An 18,828-nucleotide genomic window follows, 5' to 3' on the forward strand; every position below is an offset into this window, starting at 1 on the left:
CGATCAGTATCATGGTACGGCATCTAATGATGAAATGCCTCTTATATTGCAACTCCTTCCATCCCCCAACGCACAGCTCTCTCCACTGTACGTCACCTGAGTGTGCGGGGAGAACATGGCGTCTGTGTCCTAGCTCTCTGGGAGGGGAGAGGGTGGGCAGTCATCTCCTCTGTACTCGGCACACACTCGGCTGTCATCACCAGCGCACTGCAGATCCTCCACATCTGCCCTGCCTTACACCGGTTAGCCCTGCTCTTCCCGAGCCTCCGTCATCTCTGCCTCCAACTCCCCCATCGAGATCATCACAATATTTCCCCTGGCTGCTTTTTGAAGCTTCCATGGGTCACGTGACCTCGTGCACAAATCACGCTGGCCGTGCCGTGGGGGGGCGCCGGGCCAGCCGTGCCGTGGGGGGGTGGGGGCGGTCGGAGAGGACGGGCAGTGGGGGGGAGGGGGGGGTGCGCGGGGGCGGGGGCGGCCGGAGAGGACGGGCAGTGGGACGTGCGGAAACCCAATCCGCACTGTTTTCATACGGGGGTTATTTTTCTTGCCAAGGCAGCCATCACCAATCAGCAGCCGGCTCAAAACAGAGAGTTTAGGGAGCTCTCGCGGGCTCTGCACGCTGTCCTGGCAGCTGATCTCAACCATATTCCCCGGCCACACCGCGAGGAGAGTCAATACCAGGAGCCTGACAGCCTGCAGTGGTTAGGCACAAAATACATGGCTCCTCCGGCCCCATGTTGATAGATGGAAAACCAAATCCAGCTCATGATTTGCAATAAAACAAAGATGTTAGTTTTTACACGGTGACACCACAGTCTTGCTATCTTCTTTTTTTGGGGGGGGGGGGCGGGGGTACTTGAATAATGATCTACCGGGTAAAGGAGAAGTGCAAAGACAGAGAGAGAGAAAAAACTGGCTCCAGTTCTCGAGAGGTTAACTCTTGCTCCCCCTGCAACTGAGACCGTGTATCTTTTGAAAGGCAAGTGAAAATAATAAACAGGCAGAAATGAGAGCAACAAAAGAATCTGCTTAATTCCCTCAAGGGGTGGTGGTTAGGAGGCGGCGGAGGGTGTGTGTGTGTGTGTGTGTGTGTGTGTGTGTGTGTGTGTGTGTGTGTGTGGTGGGGTGGGGTGGGTTGGTGGGATGGGGTGGGGGGGGGGGGGGGTTTCGATACCTAATGCAACATTTTCACAACAGCCAAACAAGTGCAATATTGGACAGGCCCTCAAAGCGGGCCGATGAACAGGACAGAGGCGGGCGGACAGGACAGAGGCGGGGGCGGACCTTTCCCTCCCACCTGTGGAGCGGCCCGGCTCGGGGTGAGAGAGGCCCGACGCCGGGCGAGGAATCCGCGGCGCTGCAGCGTTAAAGTAATCACATTGGTCTCACCGCAGCTGATCTGCAGGCTAACAGACTTCCAAACAGTTGAATGAGTAAATAAAGTGCCCCGGGGTAACTCCCGCCGGAGATGGATTACCACCAGGGTGCAGCACACAAAGGGAGCCGGAGCCCCAAGAACCCACCACGGGAGCCGCAGACAAAAGCCGGCGTTTGGGCCCTCGACCAGGGAACCGGCAAACTTGATTAAGCTCATCCTAGACCGAGACCTCCTGCTACTGCACCACCCGCAGGCAGACTGGTGTACAGACACATGGTCTGGTGTCAGCAGGTACAGAGTACAGACACATGCTCTGGTGTGAGCAGGTACAGAGTACAGACACATGCTCTGGTGTGAGCAGGTACAGAGTACAGACACATGCTCTGGTGTGAGCAGGTACAGAGTACAGACACATGCTCTGGTGTGAGCAGGTACAGAGTACAGACACATGCTCTGGTGTGAGCAGGTACAGAGTACAGACACATGCTCTGGTGTGAGCAGGTACGGACACATGGTCTGGTGTGAGCAGGTACAGACACATGCTCTGGTGTGAGCAGGTACAGAGTACAGACACATGCTCTGGTGTGAGCAGGTACAGAGTACAGACACATGCTCTGGTGTGAGCAGGTACAGAGTACAGACACATGCTCTGGTGTGAGCAGGTACAGACACATGGTCTGGTGTGAGCAGGTACAGAGTACAGACACATGCTCTGGTGTGAGCAGGTACAGAGTACAGACACATGCTCTGGTGTGAGCAGGTACGGACACATGGTCTGGTGTGAGCAGGTACAGACACATGCTCTGGTGTGAGCAGGTACAGAGTACAGACACATGCTCTGGTGTGAGCAGGTACAGAGTACAGACACATGCTCTGGTGTGAGCAGGTACAGAGTACAGACACATGCTCTGGTGTGAGCAGGTACAGAGTACAGACACATGCTCTGGTGTGAGCAGGTACAGACACATGGTCTGGTGTGAGCAGGTACAGAGTACAGACACATGCTCTGGTGTGAGCAGGTACAGACACATGCTCTGGTGTGAGCAGGTACAGACACATGCTCTGGTGTGAGCAGGTACAGAGTACAGACACAAGGTCTGGTGTGAGCAGGTACAGACACATGGTCTGGTGTGAGCAGGTACAGACACATGCTCTGGTGTGAGCAGGTACAGAGTACAGACACATGCTCTGGTGTGAGCAGGTACAGACACATGCTCTGGTGTGAGCAGGTACAGAGTACAGACACATGGTCTGGTGTGAGCAGGTACAGAGTACAGACACATGCTCTGGTGTGAGCAGGTACAGACACATGCTCTGGTGTGAGCAGGTACAGAGTACAGACACATGCTCTGCTGTGAGCAGGTACAGACACATGCTCTGGTGTGAGCAGGTACAGACACATGCTCTGGTGTGAGCAGGTACAGACACATGCTCTGGTGTGAGCAGGTACAGAGTACAGACACATGCTCTAGTGTGAGCAGCTACACTGATATGACTTTGTGTGTGTTTTGGACATGAGTTGGCCAACATGCAGTATAGCATGCGTGCGTGTCTTAGGGCTGGGCGATATGGACCAGACATCATATCTCGGTATGTTTAAGCTGAATGGCAACACACAATATAATATCTGTGTGTTTTCTATGAAGTGGGCTAAATGTTCAGTTGTGAGTCAGAGCCACATGTCAGATGTCACAAGTACCTTTACTAAATCAATCAAATATCACAATATATTTGAGCAAATAACGATATTGCAACAATATTGTAGGGATGACTATTTAACAAAAACATTTACGCAATGAGATTTTTGATAAATAATCATCAGTAATGTGGATAGAACGACTAAGTGAGTAAAGGAAAATAATAGAAGCTGGTAAGTTCAGAAAACGTTAAAACCGGGAAAAGACAACACGTATGGTTATGCCATGCCATTATATCACTATATCCAAAATCTAAGACGATATCTAGTCTCATATCACCATATCATTATAATATCAATACGTTGCCCAGCCCTAGTGTGCAAATATGGCCACTTGTACACTGGTGCATATCCGTGCTTGTGTGCGTGCATGCCTGCATGTGTGTGTGAGTGCATGTGTCTCTGTGTGTGCGCGCATGTGTGTGTGTGTGTGTGTGTGCATGCATGTCTGTGTGTGTGTGTGTGTGTGTGTGTGTGTGTGCATGCATGTCTGTGTGTGTGTGTGTGTGTGTGTGTGTGTGTGTGTGTGTGTGTGTGTGCATGCATGTCTGTGTGTGTGTGTGTGTGTGTGTGTGTGTGTGTGTGTGTGTGTGTGTGTGTGTGTGTGTGTGTGTGTGTGTGTGTGTGTGTGTGTGTGTGTGTGTGTGTGTGTGTGAGTGTGTGTCTGTGTATGCGTCCGCTGGAGTGCACAGACCACATAAGATGAGTCCCCTGCTCACTTGGCTGTGGCGGGCGGGGTGTGGAGGGGCCGAGGGGCCATTCTTCCCTCCTTCTGGCCCCGACACAAATAAAAGGATTAGGAGCCGGCGTTTCCGTCAGACCCTCCATTCAAGACAAAGCTGTGGCTCGGCTTAGTGTCACACTTCATGATAAAAGTGCAAATCTCTGTCAGTCACTTTGGGCAGAAACACCGGCGTTCGGGGGGCTAATCTCGTTTGATGAAGATTAAAAGGGGTAAAAAAAAAAGACAAAAGAAATGTGTTTAGTTTTGTTGTAGCTGCAACAAATGCCGATACTATCCAATGATGTCAGGGGGCAGGCGAATTTGACATGCAACGACTGAGCCACTCCCACAGGAAGTGATTTGCGAGTTGCTGAAATATAGCGATTTAGTCTAAATCTGGGAGAGCGGAAAGAGAGGAGAAAAAGAAAGAGACAAAGAAAGAGAGAGAGAGAAACAGAGGAAATTGCCTATATGCACACATGCAAGTGCACACACACGCGCACACACACACACACACACACACACACACACACACACACACACACACACACACACTCGCCCACACCCTCACAGAACCCGGGGTGTTGTGTGGATAAATACCCTGCTCTGCCCAGATTCCCATGTCGAGTCAGAATGTGTGACGTGAGTGTGAGAGTGAGCCTTGGGCACACAACAGTCTGAATGCAGCACTTGCCACCGTGATGCCAGTCCTCTCTGGTGTATCTGTGAAAAGCCTACGTGTTGGAAAAACATTCCGGAGCCGGATCACATATACACAGTTGGGGCCAGCAGCGATGCTGTGAGCCAGCGGCAAGAGAGCGAGTCTCCATTTCTCATGCACGTTCGACCAGGCTGCCTTCGAGAACAAGTGTGGACTATTTCCAAAACCAGCCAGTTCCACGGGAGCAATCCGGACAAACAGATCTGAGACGTACTTAGAATTGTGAAGGAGGTTATGTGGTCAAATTGTTTACACACTTGCGCAAATACATTGTAAACGATATCTAAAATCAGTCAGTTTCTCACCTGGATTAGCAAAAAAGCCTGCTAGTTAAATTTTTTAGATTCTCCTCATTTAAACAATGACTCTGGCAAATCCCAAAGTGAAAGCATTTGCTGAGTGCGTGGATTTCTCGCTCGGCCACTTTAACAACCTCAAAACGATTACGGTATTTCACAGATTTCGCCAAAATCTAATTTGCAAATTGCGTTTAATGGTTTGTGGTTGCCTTCCCCTTTTTTGTTATGAAGAGTTGTCATGCTGTGAAAATAAACCTGAAGGCCCGCGGACCTGGAGCCCGACGAGGAAAATGGCGGCGTTGGCGAGCCCCGAGCCCTCCTCTCCACCGTCACTGATTACCGTTCCCCACTGACTGACATGTCCCACTGGCTGCCTAACAGCCGGCTTTAGGAGATGAGGTTAAATTGTGGCTACCAACAAATTGCACGCTTGAGTTGCTCCGCACCCCTCTGCTATCATGCAGGGTAATGTGAGCACACCAGGCAGATCCCTGTGCAAGATTCTGCTCTCCTGCTCCCCCTCAGCAAAGCCACAGAGAAGCTCTTTCCACATCCACCAGCCACCAGCCTGCCCTTAAAGTGGTGATGGGCATTACTGCCTGAGCCTCTGTGGCTTCACGGAGCGTCCTGCAAAGTGAACTCACACACACACACACACACACACACACACACACACACACAGACACACACACAGACACAGACACAGACACACGCGCACGCGCACGCACACACACGCACACGCACACACACACACACACACACACACACACACACACACACACACACACACAAAAGACGTGCACGCCAGGCATCCCTACCAAAACACACGTGCACACAGACACAGATCGGAAGTGCCTCTCCAAAAACAAACCTTGATGAATTCACTAATGATTTAATGATGGAGTCAGTTTCACCTATAGTTTACTGGGATAAAAATGCAAAAAGCCTCATGTCAAAATGTATAACAGCGCACTATTCGTATGTACGTGTGTTCGTGCAAAAATGATCTGTTTAATCAAATATTTATGACTGAAAGTGGCTAATTGCGGACCGGATATGATGAAAGCAAGTGAATACAACGTGTAGTTAGTGATGCAAATAAATATTCCAACAGGTCCTTAATAGGTCAAAATGCATGAGGGGGGGTGGTTACCTAGCCATGAGATGACAGATGATGCATCCTAGTATGCTGCAGGGACAGGCTGAGCCATGTTGACATAAAACCCAATACTTCCTTACAGAGGAACGAGGCCAGCTCGGCTCCAGCCATGCAGCTCCTCGCCGAGCACTAAAAACTCCAGCAAGCTGAAGCAATATTATCTAGCTTAGCGTTGCTAACATTAGCTTTGTCTCTCTGTCGAGGTCCTGCTTTATTTACCCAAGAGAGGTGACTATAGACACATTTTATCATTTTTTAGCTAGAATTAGAAACAAAGTAGCTTGAAGTTAGAAAATCTTCCACGGAAACAACACGCACACCTACTGGCATGGATCAGCTACAGAGCTGTGCAGTTGGGTAACACTTTCTATGAAGGTCGTGTGTATAATGCATTATGAGCACATTTATAAGACATTATAATGCATTTTTACGGCTTCATAAAACTCTTTATAAGTGGTGGACATAATGTATTATAATAAACATAAATAATACGCTATAGCACGACTTTATAAGCTTTAAGTACAGTGACAGCACTATAAGGTTATTAGCAATTGTATAATACTATAACACAGTTATGAGGAGTTGTGAGCAGTATTTGCTGGCTGCAAGTAAAGTGTAAAACAAAAAAGATTCTTCTTTCAAACACTGTTATCGGTTTGGAGGTATAAAACATTATGAATGCTGAACTTATAATACATTATGTCCACCACTTATAATACTTTATAAACCATGTTATAAGGTTGCCATGCATGATTATAAACATGTATGAAGAGTTTTATACAGCCTTATAAATGCATTATAATGTCTTGTGAATGTGCTCGTAATGCATTATAGACATGACCTTGACTGAAAGTGTTACCTGTGGGGGTATGTGGTGAAATACACTGGGAGGACAGATAGTCTTTAGTTAACTACAAAACTGTGGGACTACAGTAGGTTGACAATACAAAGCACATCCAGTGTGTGTGTGTGTGTGTGTGTGTGTGTGTGTGTTCGCAAAGTGCCAGGCCACGCGGGAGTGTCCCGGAGTGAGTAAAACAGTCAGTGAGCTAACACAGAAACCCAGCCGTCAGCATCTATCCACCATAGTGCTGCAGCGTCCCGAGCACAGCTAATTAAAAAACAACAATTTCACAGGAGGGCACTCCTAACAGTTCTAAAAAGCACCTCTCAGCACACCAGGGGATCGTCCAACACTGAGAAATACACGGGAAGTCAGACAGGTCCTGGGAGCTGCAGCTTTATGGCTTCATCGTCGCTCTGTTTTTCTACTATTCATACAACCGGAACCTGAATTTCATTTTGCTTTCAGCACGAGAATTGCAAAAATTTGGGGGGGGGGGATCTGCATACTGACGTATTTGGATCCATTACAAAACAAAACATTTTAAAATAGCATTTTGCTATGGCAGTAATGTATATAAGCTTTTCTTAAATAAAAATACATTAAATAAATAAATAAATAAATAAATAAATAAATAAATAAATAAATAAATAAATAAAACAAAACAAAACAAAACAAAACAAAACAAAACAAAACAAAACAAAACAAAATAAAATAAAATAAAATAGAATAGAAATCCTACCCTGGAATGTATGGTTTATGATCAGCAGCAACCGAAAGCACATAGTGTCTGTGTATAATAGAGTTACTTAATGTTGTGCTTAGATGGAGCTGCACTGCTTGAACATGGCATTCTCTAACAAGGCAGTCCATTACAGGATGTGTTGTCCAACACTTGGGTCAAGTGATAGCCTTATTACACGGGTCCCTTCAAACCATCTGCTTGGTTAGAGGAAAGGTCCCTCTGGGGAGAGGATCGCCCTCTTCCTAATGATGTATAATTGACCTCCAAACACCAGGGCACAACAAACTCTCTGGGGGTGGTGTAATTCCACTCTACCTTTTACATACCGCCCGTCTCGTTCCAGCTTGTTCTCCCTCACTGCAGCTCCCATCCAGCTGACAACTCGGCCTATTTACCAATCAAACTCGCTCTGAAATCCTCTCTCAGCAGGCAGCGCTGATATTGTTGTATTTCCCCCTATGTCAAAACGTAGTCAAATTTCAGCCTCAAGATTTCCCTTTTTTGGGGGGAATTTCAGCTGATATCACAACATCTTAGATTTTTTTTTTTTTTTGCATGAAATCTCGAAGAAAAATGTGACTTGTCATGACCCAAGACATTCACACCATCTTCCCACACATTCACACAAATTCACTACAAATTCTAATATGTTCACGTCCAACGCCGGTAAAAAGACAGTGAAAAACAAACACAGGTCAACTGCATAACATATAAACAGAGGAAAACATATGGGATAAAGGCTAATAAAATCCAATCTTGTTACTATATAATTGCACTATATGGAGCAAGTTGTGTTGAACTGTGTTGGTGGGGGGTTTAATAGCACAGTACACAACTGTTTTCCCCTGTCTGCACTTAAACCTGTTCCAAAGGTGTGAAAAAACACCGCTTGCCAATTCCTTGATTTATTGTAGGCTGATTACGGGGCATGAATCAGTTGCTGTTGGAATGTAATTAGGCACATAGACCTCTGTAAGGCTAGGAGCTCTCTTCACCGCCCAGAGCAGTTTGTGGGCTGACAAATGCATCTTAAATGGGTGTCATAAAAGTCAAAAAGGTGCCAATTACATCTTTAAGTATCCCATCAATGCAAATGGAATAAACAAAAAAGAAAAACGGGGATACTTTTTGTCTAGGTGAAGGGGAGCCCCTCCAGTGAACCTGGGAGGGATGGAGGTGGAGAGAGAGAGAGAGAGAGAGAGAGAGAGGGAGAGAGAGAGGGAGAGAGAGAGGGAGAGAGAGAGAGAGAGAGAGAGAGAGGGAGAGAGAGAGAGAGCGAGAGAGAGAGGGGTAGAAGGAAGAATTAAAAGATGGAACGTGTGATGACTAACAGTGTGTGAGAACAGGCCGGCGCCCAGCAGAGGTTGTTGTGTTTGGATGTTCAGACATGCCACACAAGCTCACAGCATTTAAACTACCGTAGCAAAGAGAGAGGGGGCCAGTTTAGAATGGAAGAGCAACTATGGCACTTCAAAGGCATAATCCACATATTATTTGGAAGAGGTTAGGAAATAGATTCTCCTTTCCTTCTTTCTTTCTTTCACACGCAAAACAAACAAATAAATAAAGAAATAATGTGGTGTGGTGATCGAGGCAGGCAGGCGGGGGGAAAGGACTGTCTCAGCTTCCAGCACCTCTAAGCCGTGACGCCGTGACTCCGGTCTCCCATAGTTACTGCTATGAATTTCCCATTGTTATCAACTGACTACACTCCTGTCACAAAGCTGGATGAATGGCACGCATGGCAATAGATGTAACTCTTTGTTGGTTGCAAGGTATCTAGCAGAGAGCCATAATGTCCTAGTAATCGAAGTAGAATTGTTAAAAATCCCAGACACAAAAAGCTGAAAATTTAGTGACAAGCATGAAAAGCACTCATGCAATGAGAAACACAGGGGCACCCCAGGGTGCACACAGTCTGCACAGTCCTCAGCATTTAGCCTTCACTGACTTAGCATCAGCAGTTTCTCGATTAGCTCGGTCATTACCAGTGGAATGTGATAATTTACTAGTTTAGTAATTCAGTTTAGTAATTTATCTCACTCTCTGGCTTATCACTGTCATGCAAAAGTATTTTTATAAATTCATTTTGGAATTGGAATTAATTTTAAATTGGCTTCTCCCATACTCTGGAATGCAAAAGTTTCAAAATGATTATGATAATTTATTATTATAGTAAGGCAGATCACAATTGCACAATTGATATTATTATTGTTGTCGTTATTGTTATTATTATCATTATTATTATTATTATTGTTGTTGTTGTTTTCGTTGTTGTTGCTGCTGCTGCTGCTGTTATCTCGATGCCATTCTAAATAGCCTATTTGATCACAATAGTTTGCTATTGTAATTAAACTCGCATTTCAGGTGGAAAAATAATAAGATGGTTTCGAACTCTTTCAACTCGAAAGTTGACATGCTGTGCGTGCATGGCTGCGTGCATCAATGTGTGAAGTTTTAGGCCTAATTATTTGTCCTTACTAACTCTCCCCCCCCTTCATGTTTAGCCTTGCGTGCAGGTCTAACTTCTAAAGGATGGTTGTTTTTCATACACTGCGTTAAACTGTTGAGCCGCGGCCCGCGCACATGCAGACCAAAAAATAAAATAGCTTACAATAAAATAAATAAATAGTCCAATACAATTTAATAAAACAAGCTCAAATCCGCCCCAAAAAATTAACGATAAAATGGAGGAAATAAAATAAATGTAATATAAAATGTTAACGCAAAAGTGTGAATGGGCATCGGGTTTTTATCAACTGAATTATTAATTGACATAAATCAGAAAGTAAATCTAAACTGCTGCTTATAGGTTCAGTGTGTGAGGAATTAACCTATTGATTTGTTATTATTATTATTTATGTATTTTTTTTATTATTCATTCTTCTTGTTTTGAAAATATCTGAAACTCTTTGGGGAAAGGCCGCATATAAAAGCAGAAAAGATGACGGAGAGCGGGATCAAATGAGACAAAATGCCACACTCTCGGGCCTGCACGGACCCGGCGCCATTGTGAAGCACTCACTGTCCGTGGAAATAGTGGAAATGGCCTACCGTGCATATTCACTGCAATAAATATGACAATAGCCACTAATGCAATCACCGTCGAGCAGTGTGATCTATCTTTTAGTCTCTGATTTTTTTTTTTTTTTTTTAAGTTCTGCCAGTGGGATGCGAGGCTATACTCTCTCTCTAAATGCTGCTTCACTTATTTCAGGAATTTTAAGAAACAAGTGTCATACCATTGACATACCGCAGAATGAGCCACTATAGCGCCAGTAAAATGACACACACACACACACACACACACACACACACACACACACACACACACACACACACACACGCTAATAATAATAATATTATTATTATTATTATTATTAATAATAATAATATTTTTTTTTATTTTTCCTCACCTATAGATTTTCCCACTTGTTTTAAGCAAATTAACACTTCATGGATTAAATGACATGTTGAGATGGACATTTCCCCCCCACTGTGAGTGAGACACATTAAAGAAGGCCTATAGGCCAACTGCAGCCGAGCCACTGCAGGAACTTCTTGGTCAGCGCACAAATCAGCCAAAACATGAGGACAGACAGACAGACAAACAGACAGACAGACAGAAATCCTTACTGTTGGTAGTCGTGTTTGCAGTAAAGTTTCCTTTCTCTGAAGTAACAGCTGGTGGTGAGCGGCTGTTGACACACCGTGCACTGCAAACACTCTTCGTGCCATGAGGAGTCGTTGACTCTCATCAGGAAGCGGTCTGAAATGGGCCGCTGGCATCCTTCACACATGGAGGGATGGTGACATTCAGTCCCTAAAATGCCGTTTGGATTGCATAGGCCCGTCAGAACAAAACAGGAGAAAAGGCCAAAATCACAGTAAATATTCTCAGATAAAAGCCATCGAGTACATAAATCTGCACTCATTTATAACTAGCCCAATTAGTTGGGAATTGGATGAATAGCTATTCGGCCAAACCAATATAGGCTATAGTGGATGAACGTTAGCCTATGGCCTATATTATAGCCAGATGCTACAGCATGCATCACTCATCCAGCCATTTGATGGCAGGGTCATTACACATGCATGGATGATGCTATATCCTTAGCAATTGGGAATAAATCTATTTGTTATTGATTTGGTCCCCGTTGTTTTTGTTTGCCACATAAAAAACACTTGTCATTGTTTTAGCACGCTGGTTGCCAGGGAGATTAGGCTAAACGTGTCAAGGAAAAAGGAAAGGACAGTGAGCCTGCACGCATAATGGCATCCAGACAGGAATGGCTATTTCAACTTGAAGTTATGCTATGTGTGTTTTCAATGGGGTTTAACTCCCATATAAAGACTTACCGAGCATGACTCCGAGCGTGGCTTGTCCCGATCGCAGGGGATGATCTTCAATTTTTATGCCGTCCAACATGATGCACGCCTTGGACTGTTTTGCCGTGGAGAGACGCTCCAGTGACACCAGACCTGTTGCAATATCCATAAGAACACCGTCAGACTTCACTACTAAATCCTATGCGGCCACAACACTGTCTGGGAGAAGACCACTGCTGTGCGTAAAACCTGTTGAAACCGTGCGAGTTCCGCAAAAAACATCAACTTAACAGAAGAAGAAAAGAAAAAAGAAAAAACGCCTTTGATGCTCACAGCAGTGCCAAAGTAAACGCAGTCTAGGCCGGCTAAATAAATCCCTGATATGTCAGAGAAGCGTGGGGAGACAGTAAAGCAACATTAAACGAGGTAAAGTCTCTGAACAGTCACCTGTTATGATCAGGACGTTATCTTCTGTTCCGCAAGCCGACGGGAGAAAGCCGGATTCCTTCACGAAATAACTGTTTGAGCCAGGCAGAAGAAGGGCAAAAAATGACAACAAATCCAAAGATATGAGAGTGAAAAGTGTCCCGACAGACAGACAGTAACTCTGGGAAGTTTAGAGAGGGCTGTTCGTGCCCCTGCCGCTGCAAAAAGTCTGAGATCGAGCTTGAAGCGGTGGATCCTCCCCCTCCTGACTGACTGCATGGACTGCCACACTTTTTTCAGCCCGGCCGTTCACTGCCATTGGGATGCTATTGGTGCAGAGTACAGTGCACTCCACGCAGTCCAATAACAACACGCAGGGACAGTTAACCGTGAAGAAGACTCAGTAGAAAAATTCTAGATATTTTTTATGGGCATGGATTGACATGACATGCCCTAAAAACAACGCTGTAGGCCTACTAATAACAATAATAGCAATAATACAAAGCTCTATTTAAACCCATATTCTGTTCTATTATTATTTAAACATATTATAGGCTTATCATATTATCATGAGACATATCATTAATTTTCAAATTGCATGCGCCTTCTACAAAATATGCTGCAGTGATATATCAATTCTATTTCTTTCTTTCTTTATTGAATTAAAAAAAATTATGATGTGAATGCATGCATTTGCTGCCAAACTTTCTTTATCTTAAATTGTAATATTTTCCATGGTGGAGAAACATACAGAGGGTCCTAGGTCTGCTGGAGCATCATATGCTTGACTTGCTCGAGTCTTTTGTGTATTGTGTCGGAGCTGCTACCTCCTTCAACTGATGCACCTGGTGATCAGCGGCGATAACAGCGGCCTGTCCAGGCTCTGAGATGATGCATAAGAGACACACAAACATGCATTTTCGTCTAATTCCGACAAGAAATAGGCAAATAATAATAAGAAATAAATAACATTATGCACAGATTTTGAACACATTTATGAAACAGCGCCGCATCGAGAATAATAGGCAAACTGAAAAAGAAAATAGGCAAACTCCCCTAATGAGTTATTAATCAATTTCTCAATTCATCCCATCTGCGGGACCTAGAATACAGAATTTAAAGGGTAAGAAAATAACCGCTCTCCATCCTAAAAACAAACAATAATAAGAAGAAGAAAAAAACATGGGCGTTGGAAGCATTTGTGTTCAGTAAGCTTTATGGTCAGGCAATAAGCAATAATAATATCCAGCTGCTGAATGTGATCAGTAATGTGCTCTGTGGTTCACCGAGATGTGTGCGAAAAGTCAGCCGTTTGCAAAGGTGAGGAATACTGTAGCTACTGAGGCCTGTCTGAAATTAGAGGGGCGCTAATAGGATTTCGCGATGTCATCCATTTCACGCTGGGAGTCAGATGGCTCTTATCAATATTAACTTGTTTAAAAAGCTACAGGCCTAGGCAAATAGTTTTGGATTTGACACAAATATGAGAGCCCATGGGTTTGGAGGAAAGATATGGCAATGTTGCTGCATGTTAGATTTGACATCAGCTGTGGACTGCAGGCTGCTAGAGGCTTTTGGTATTTAACACAAAGCTACCTGCTGCTCAACAATGAAGATAATTAGCCTACTCAAGGCTTGCCTGTAACTTTGACAGCAACATAGTAGCCTGAATAGCTTCTGATATCAGCAACAGTCCTGTAAGGAAACAACAAAAACAACAGCAACAACAACAATATAATAATAATCATACTAATAGCTTATTATAATCATGAGAATACTAATAGTAGCCTACTAATTAATTATATCACACAGTCTACAATATAAACTTATATGAATAATACAAAAAACTGTACTATATTTGACATAATTGATTTAGTTCATGCTTTAGCCCAGTTTAGCATATGCGGTATTTACCTTCCATCCATAGGCCTAACTACATGTTTCTGATGTCCTTTGTGAAGCATCAAGGCGATGACCTGTAGCCCAGTTTGGAAAACAGAGAATAGATTGTGGGCTGTTTTGTTGGCGTTGCCCTCTGCTGTTCACTGGGCGAATAGCTGAAGTTAGAGAGAAGGGGGCTACAACGCACAATGCATTAAGGGAAATATCTTAATCCGGCAATCAAATCTTAGATTTTAAATACACACATTTCACAGCAAAACTTCCAAATATCGCGCAGCTTAATATAGCCAAGCCATAGACGAGATCACTATAGCAAAATATAACTAAACAGTATAGGCTCTAGTCCATATGATCATATTATATGACACAAAAAATAGACGTAGAATAGACGACTGGGAAAGCAGTCTTTTCAACACATTTTGCTGGTTGGGATAGTGGTAGTGATTTCTTTGTTGTTGTTGTTGTTGGTGTATTATATGCCATAGCTGTGAAAGTGAGCAATATAGGGCAGCTATAGGGCCATTATTTTCATTATTTATCATTTCTTCACAAAAGCTATAGGCCTATCAGCACGGGGTCAATTACCTCCATTTTACACTACATGGATTATCTCACCATATAAGCAGCATTATGAGCTGAACATCAATATAACATAATCAATATCATTCTAAAACATATGAAGCAAGAAAGTTCACAACCCTCCCGCCTCGTCCTCCCATTAATTCACCAATGATCGGGCAGGTCACTTGCGTGAATAAGGGCATCAACAAATCAATCAATAAATCAATCCAGCAGCTCCCTCCAGCCTGCGGTGTTTTAATGAGCCTCTACATGACAAGCCCTCCCTCGCCTAGAAGGCAGGAAAGCCCTTGCAGCAGGTGTGCTGCACAAACCAATAGTCCCCTAAGTTAAGCAATTTACTTTTTAAAGCAACCAGTCCTGTTGCATCCAACGAAAAGGTAAGAGCCCATTATAATGCGCATTCCTATACAGGCACAGAGCACCGGCTGTGAGTGTTTACTGAAGGTGCAATGACTGAATTTTAACGACAATTGGAGTGAAAATTTGTTTCAAATCGGAGCCCACTTTTGGAAATCAAGAAGTCCTCGATTTAGAAAAATACGAAATTATTACTCAATAGTCTAATATTCAAATGAGCAAATACAGAGGGTTTACACGAATTAAAGTGTGCAAATTTGCAGTTTTGAAGGACGCAAAGTGAAACTCAGCAGTCTTTAGCCTATATATGCCAGAAGTCAGTGCATTAATAAGTACTAAATTAGGCTATCTTAATTATATTAGAGGCTTATTTGTCAGACCTTTTACACGAAAGTGTCATCATGCTATGATCCAGTATCAGTGTCATAAATAAATCAAAAGTCTTCGTTTAATTTATTGTCATAATTGAATAAACAATGCCTTTAAAATATCAGCATAAACAGGCCGTTCAACTTTAATTACAGTGATATCATGACGTTAATGCGCTGCCCCGCAGACCCTCCAACCTCGGGTTGTAATAACACACAGCATAGGCCCGCTGCAAACCCGGGGGCTTCAGCAATCACAAAATGTATTTGTAAAATCTACATGGTCCAAAAAAGAAAAAAGAGAAGGAAAAAAATGCATTTTATCCGACAGAATGTGCTATTTAAATGGACCAGATGAATAAGCCTTGCATCATTGCCATCTATTTTATATGCTATACCTGCAGGTCTGCTGTTACAATGTGAACATTTTCAATTATAAACAAAACGAACTATAATAACTCACGGAGAGAGCTTAAAATCAAATACCTTGGTGAAAATTGGAAGAACAAGTCAGGTCCTTAAAGGAGAAACTCAGCAAACCAAAGACATAATGGCAGCCTAAATTGCAGGGGGAGAGGACTTTGATAGTTAACTCACTTTGATCTTTTTAATGAGTGTTTCTAAAAGCTTAAGCTCTCCATGATGCTTCTTTAAAAGCTAGAATGAAAAAAGAAAGCAAAAAAATACAGGCAATCTTGTTTGCTCACATGCTAATCAGATAGACTGAGACTGTGTAGCACAGAGATATTCAACGAATTGCCAAAGTAATTTTATTTTAATATATAAAATGCCCCTTCATTCTTTTAGATTATGATCCAAATCTCTCATATGGAAATCACTCTTTAAGATTAGCCTACTGTTTCCAAGGTTAGTTTTCAAGGCTTCTCTCGTCAATTCGATAACGCTGACCGGTCGTGGAGCAACAGAGAAGCTTATCGACTGTTTTCACGTCGGCAATTTGATACGAATCAACTGTAATTGAATCTGTCTTTGCTGACTTGTGTGGTTAAATGTTTTTAGAATAAGCACAGTTTTAGTTGCTTTCATAGATTAAACATTTAGTAGCCTATTGCTATACATCGATTGCATAGAGAACATGCAAAGAAGCGGTGCACTTTGCTGTAACAGAGTGGCATTATGAGACAGCCTGGAGCAGCTGCAGGCCCGAGGGCCTCTGAATAGTAAATATAACAATCCTCTGCCCTGCTTACAAATGTCTTAAAATCACACGACCAAGCCCATTTCGTATATTGGAAAGATCTAATTTACATATTTAATGTTTATTTTGTACATTTCAATTTTGTTAGCCTTCACTATATTGCATTATCAGATCAACTGCAGTGGTGTTTTTTACTCACACCCCCTTCCCCCCATTCACTAACATGTTTTCTCCTAAACCACATTGTCCACATGATCTGACTGAGACCTCTGCCACAAAAAGATAATACCAACTCCCCAAGGACTAAGCCAAAGTTTTGATTTATTGGATTTATCTTTTCCCCCACTGTCAGATTTATTGAGTTCTCGACAGGCTTGACAGTGTGACAGCTATGCGAGCTTTAAATCTACTGTGAGTGAGGTTGGAAACTGTTTACCTGGATTTGCATAGGTTGTTAACACCAGTGCAAAATGGAGCTGCATCTGACGTGACAGATGTGGAAATGTCACCTAGACCATTCAGAATAATTGATGCACTAAATAAAAGAATAATAACAAATCTACAAGAAATAGCACCTAAATAGAGTTCAAGAATGTCATAGATAATCTAACAATGTGAGATAGATATATATAGATTGAGATAGATAGTTTGGGAAATCTTATGCATCATTTGAAGATTTGAAAGATTAATTTTGACTTTTTTGCTGCTGCTTGTTGAGAAGCAACTAATGAATCAAGTTCTTAAAATTCAGATGCAAGAGTCATGAGTTCATATCCAGAAGTGCATGGGACTCCAGACGACACAATCAAGGTGCAAGCCATGCACTGTCCATATTATAAGTGACTCCCATATTATATAAAGTGACTCTGCAGGCATATATGTTCAAGTTGTTCAACTTTTCTCATTTATTACACACCAACTTCTATGTCATATCATTTAGCCTAAAAAACAAACCACAAATTGATATCTTTATCCGATATAGAACAGCATTTAAGCCTATAGAGGAATGAGAGCCATATTATGAAAATTGACTAATATTGTAACTGAACATGGTGAGAATGAAATGCATTATTCCCCAATTCATTATATTTCCTATCTTTATTTTTTAATAGACCAACTCTACACAATATCTCCCCACATTATCCTTACGAACTGTTGGCCTATTAGCAGTATGGAATAGGACAGACAGACTGATGCCAGTGATCAGCATGCAGCCATATTTCTGCATTTGGTTCACTGACTCAGCTTTACATGTAGGTCTAAACATGCTAAATGGACCTGAGACCATTCCTGAGACTCTATGATCCATTATTTGAATTACAATATCACCCCCTGCTGGAAAAAACACACATTGCACCATGTTGTGCTCTTTCACTGCAATACAGTACTGTATGCAATGTTCTACAACACTTTATAAAACTAAAATTACATTTTATATAACAAGGTTGGTTGAGCTACTCAATGTTACGTAAATATTTATGCAACAATATAAACTTTAAGCTCCCCTTCCAGGTCACATAAACTCCAAACAGTTAAGTTTGCCCAAGTTATTTTTAACTTTTAATTAAGTCTACTGTTGGGTTTTAGTGGGTTGTGTACTTTCTCCTTATAAGAATTTAGCTCCGTTTAGCTACTTCTTCCCTATAAATGTGTTTTTTTTATCAGCGTGTCATATGGATCAGTGAATAAATCAGTCTTTGTAGCTTTTTATCTTTTAGATAATTTGTTTGTAGCTATTTCATACTTGTTTTTAACTGTTTTTTCTTCTTTTTTTAATTCATGTCTCACATTTTTTGGCTTGTGGTTAATTGTTGATTCATTGTTTGTAAAGTGCAATTATTAAAAAAAAAAAGTTATACAAATAAATCATTATTTTACTTACAAAACCCTTACCTTACAAAACCTTTGAAGAAAACCAAACAGAAGTTGTGATGAACAATATATTGGTGTAGCTACACATCTGAAAGAAAATATTGTTTACACGATTAAATATGACAAAACAGCATAGAACATACAGGAAAATGACAACAAAATATTCATGGTTCTCAGAAAAAAACATTGATTTGATAAAAACATTGATTTGATAGAGGAACAAATTGTTTGAATGACATTCAATGTTACAGTGTATGTATTATG

At 42.5% G+C, this 18,828-nt stretch overlaps 1 protein-coding gene across 3 annotated transcripts in view; it reads right to left on the bottom strand.

The window, feature by feature from the left end:
- lmx1bb (LIM homeobox transcription factor 1, beta b) overlaps positions 1–14,371 on the bottom strand; it is a gene marked incomplete at both ends in the record, with an annotated part of 60,956 nt that extends 46,585 nt beyond the window's left edge. Inside the window, 3 exons of one of the 3 annotated variants that reach the window (XM_083644998.1) lie at positions 11,206–11,392; positions 11,929–12,051; positions 14,239–14,371. In XM_083644998.1, the coding sequence (XP_083501124.1) occupies positions 11,206–11,392; positions 11,929–12,051; positions 14,239–14,245 (317 nt within the window). Of the gene's footprint in view, positions 1–11,205; positions 11,393–11,928; positions 12,068–14,238 lie in introns of those variants that run through there. The other 2 variants (XM_083644996.1, XM_083644997.1) reach the window with 2 other exon arrangements.
- Between the last annotated feature and the right edge of the window lie 4,457 nt (positions 14,372–18,828).

The sequence above is a fragment of the Poromitra crassiceps genome, assembly GCF_964638095.1.
Source record: "Poromitra crassiceps genome assembly, chromosome: 10".
NCBI lineage: Eukaryota > Metazoa > Chordata > Actinopteri > Beryciformes > Melamphaidae > Poromitra > Poromitra crassiceps.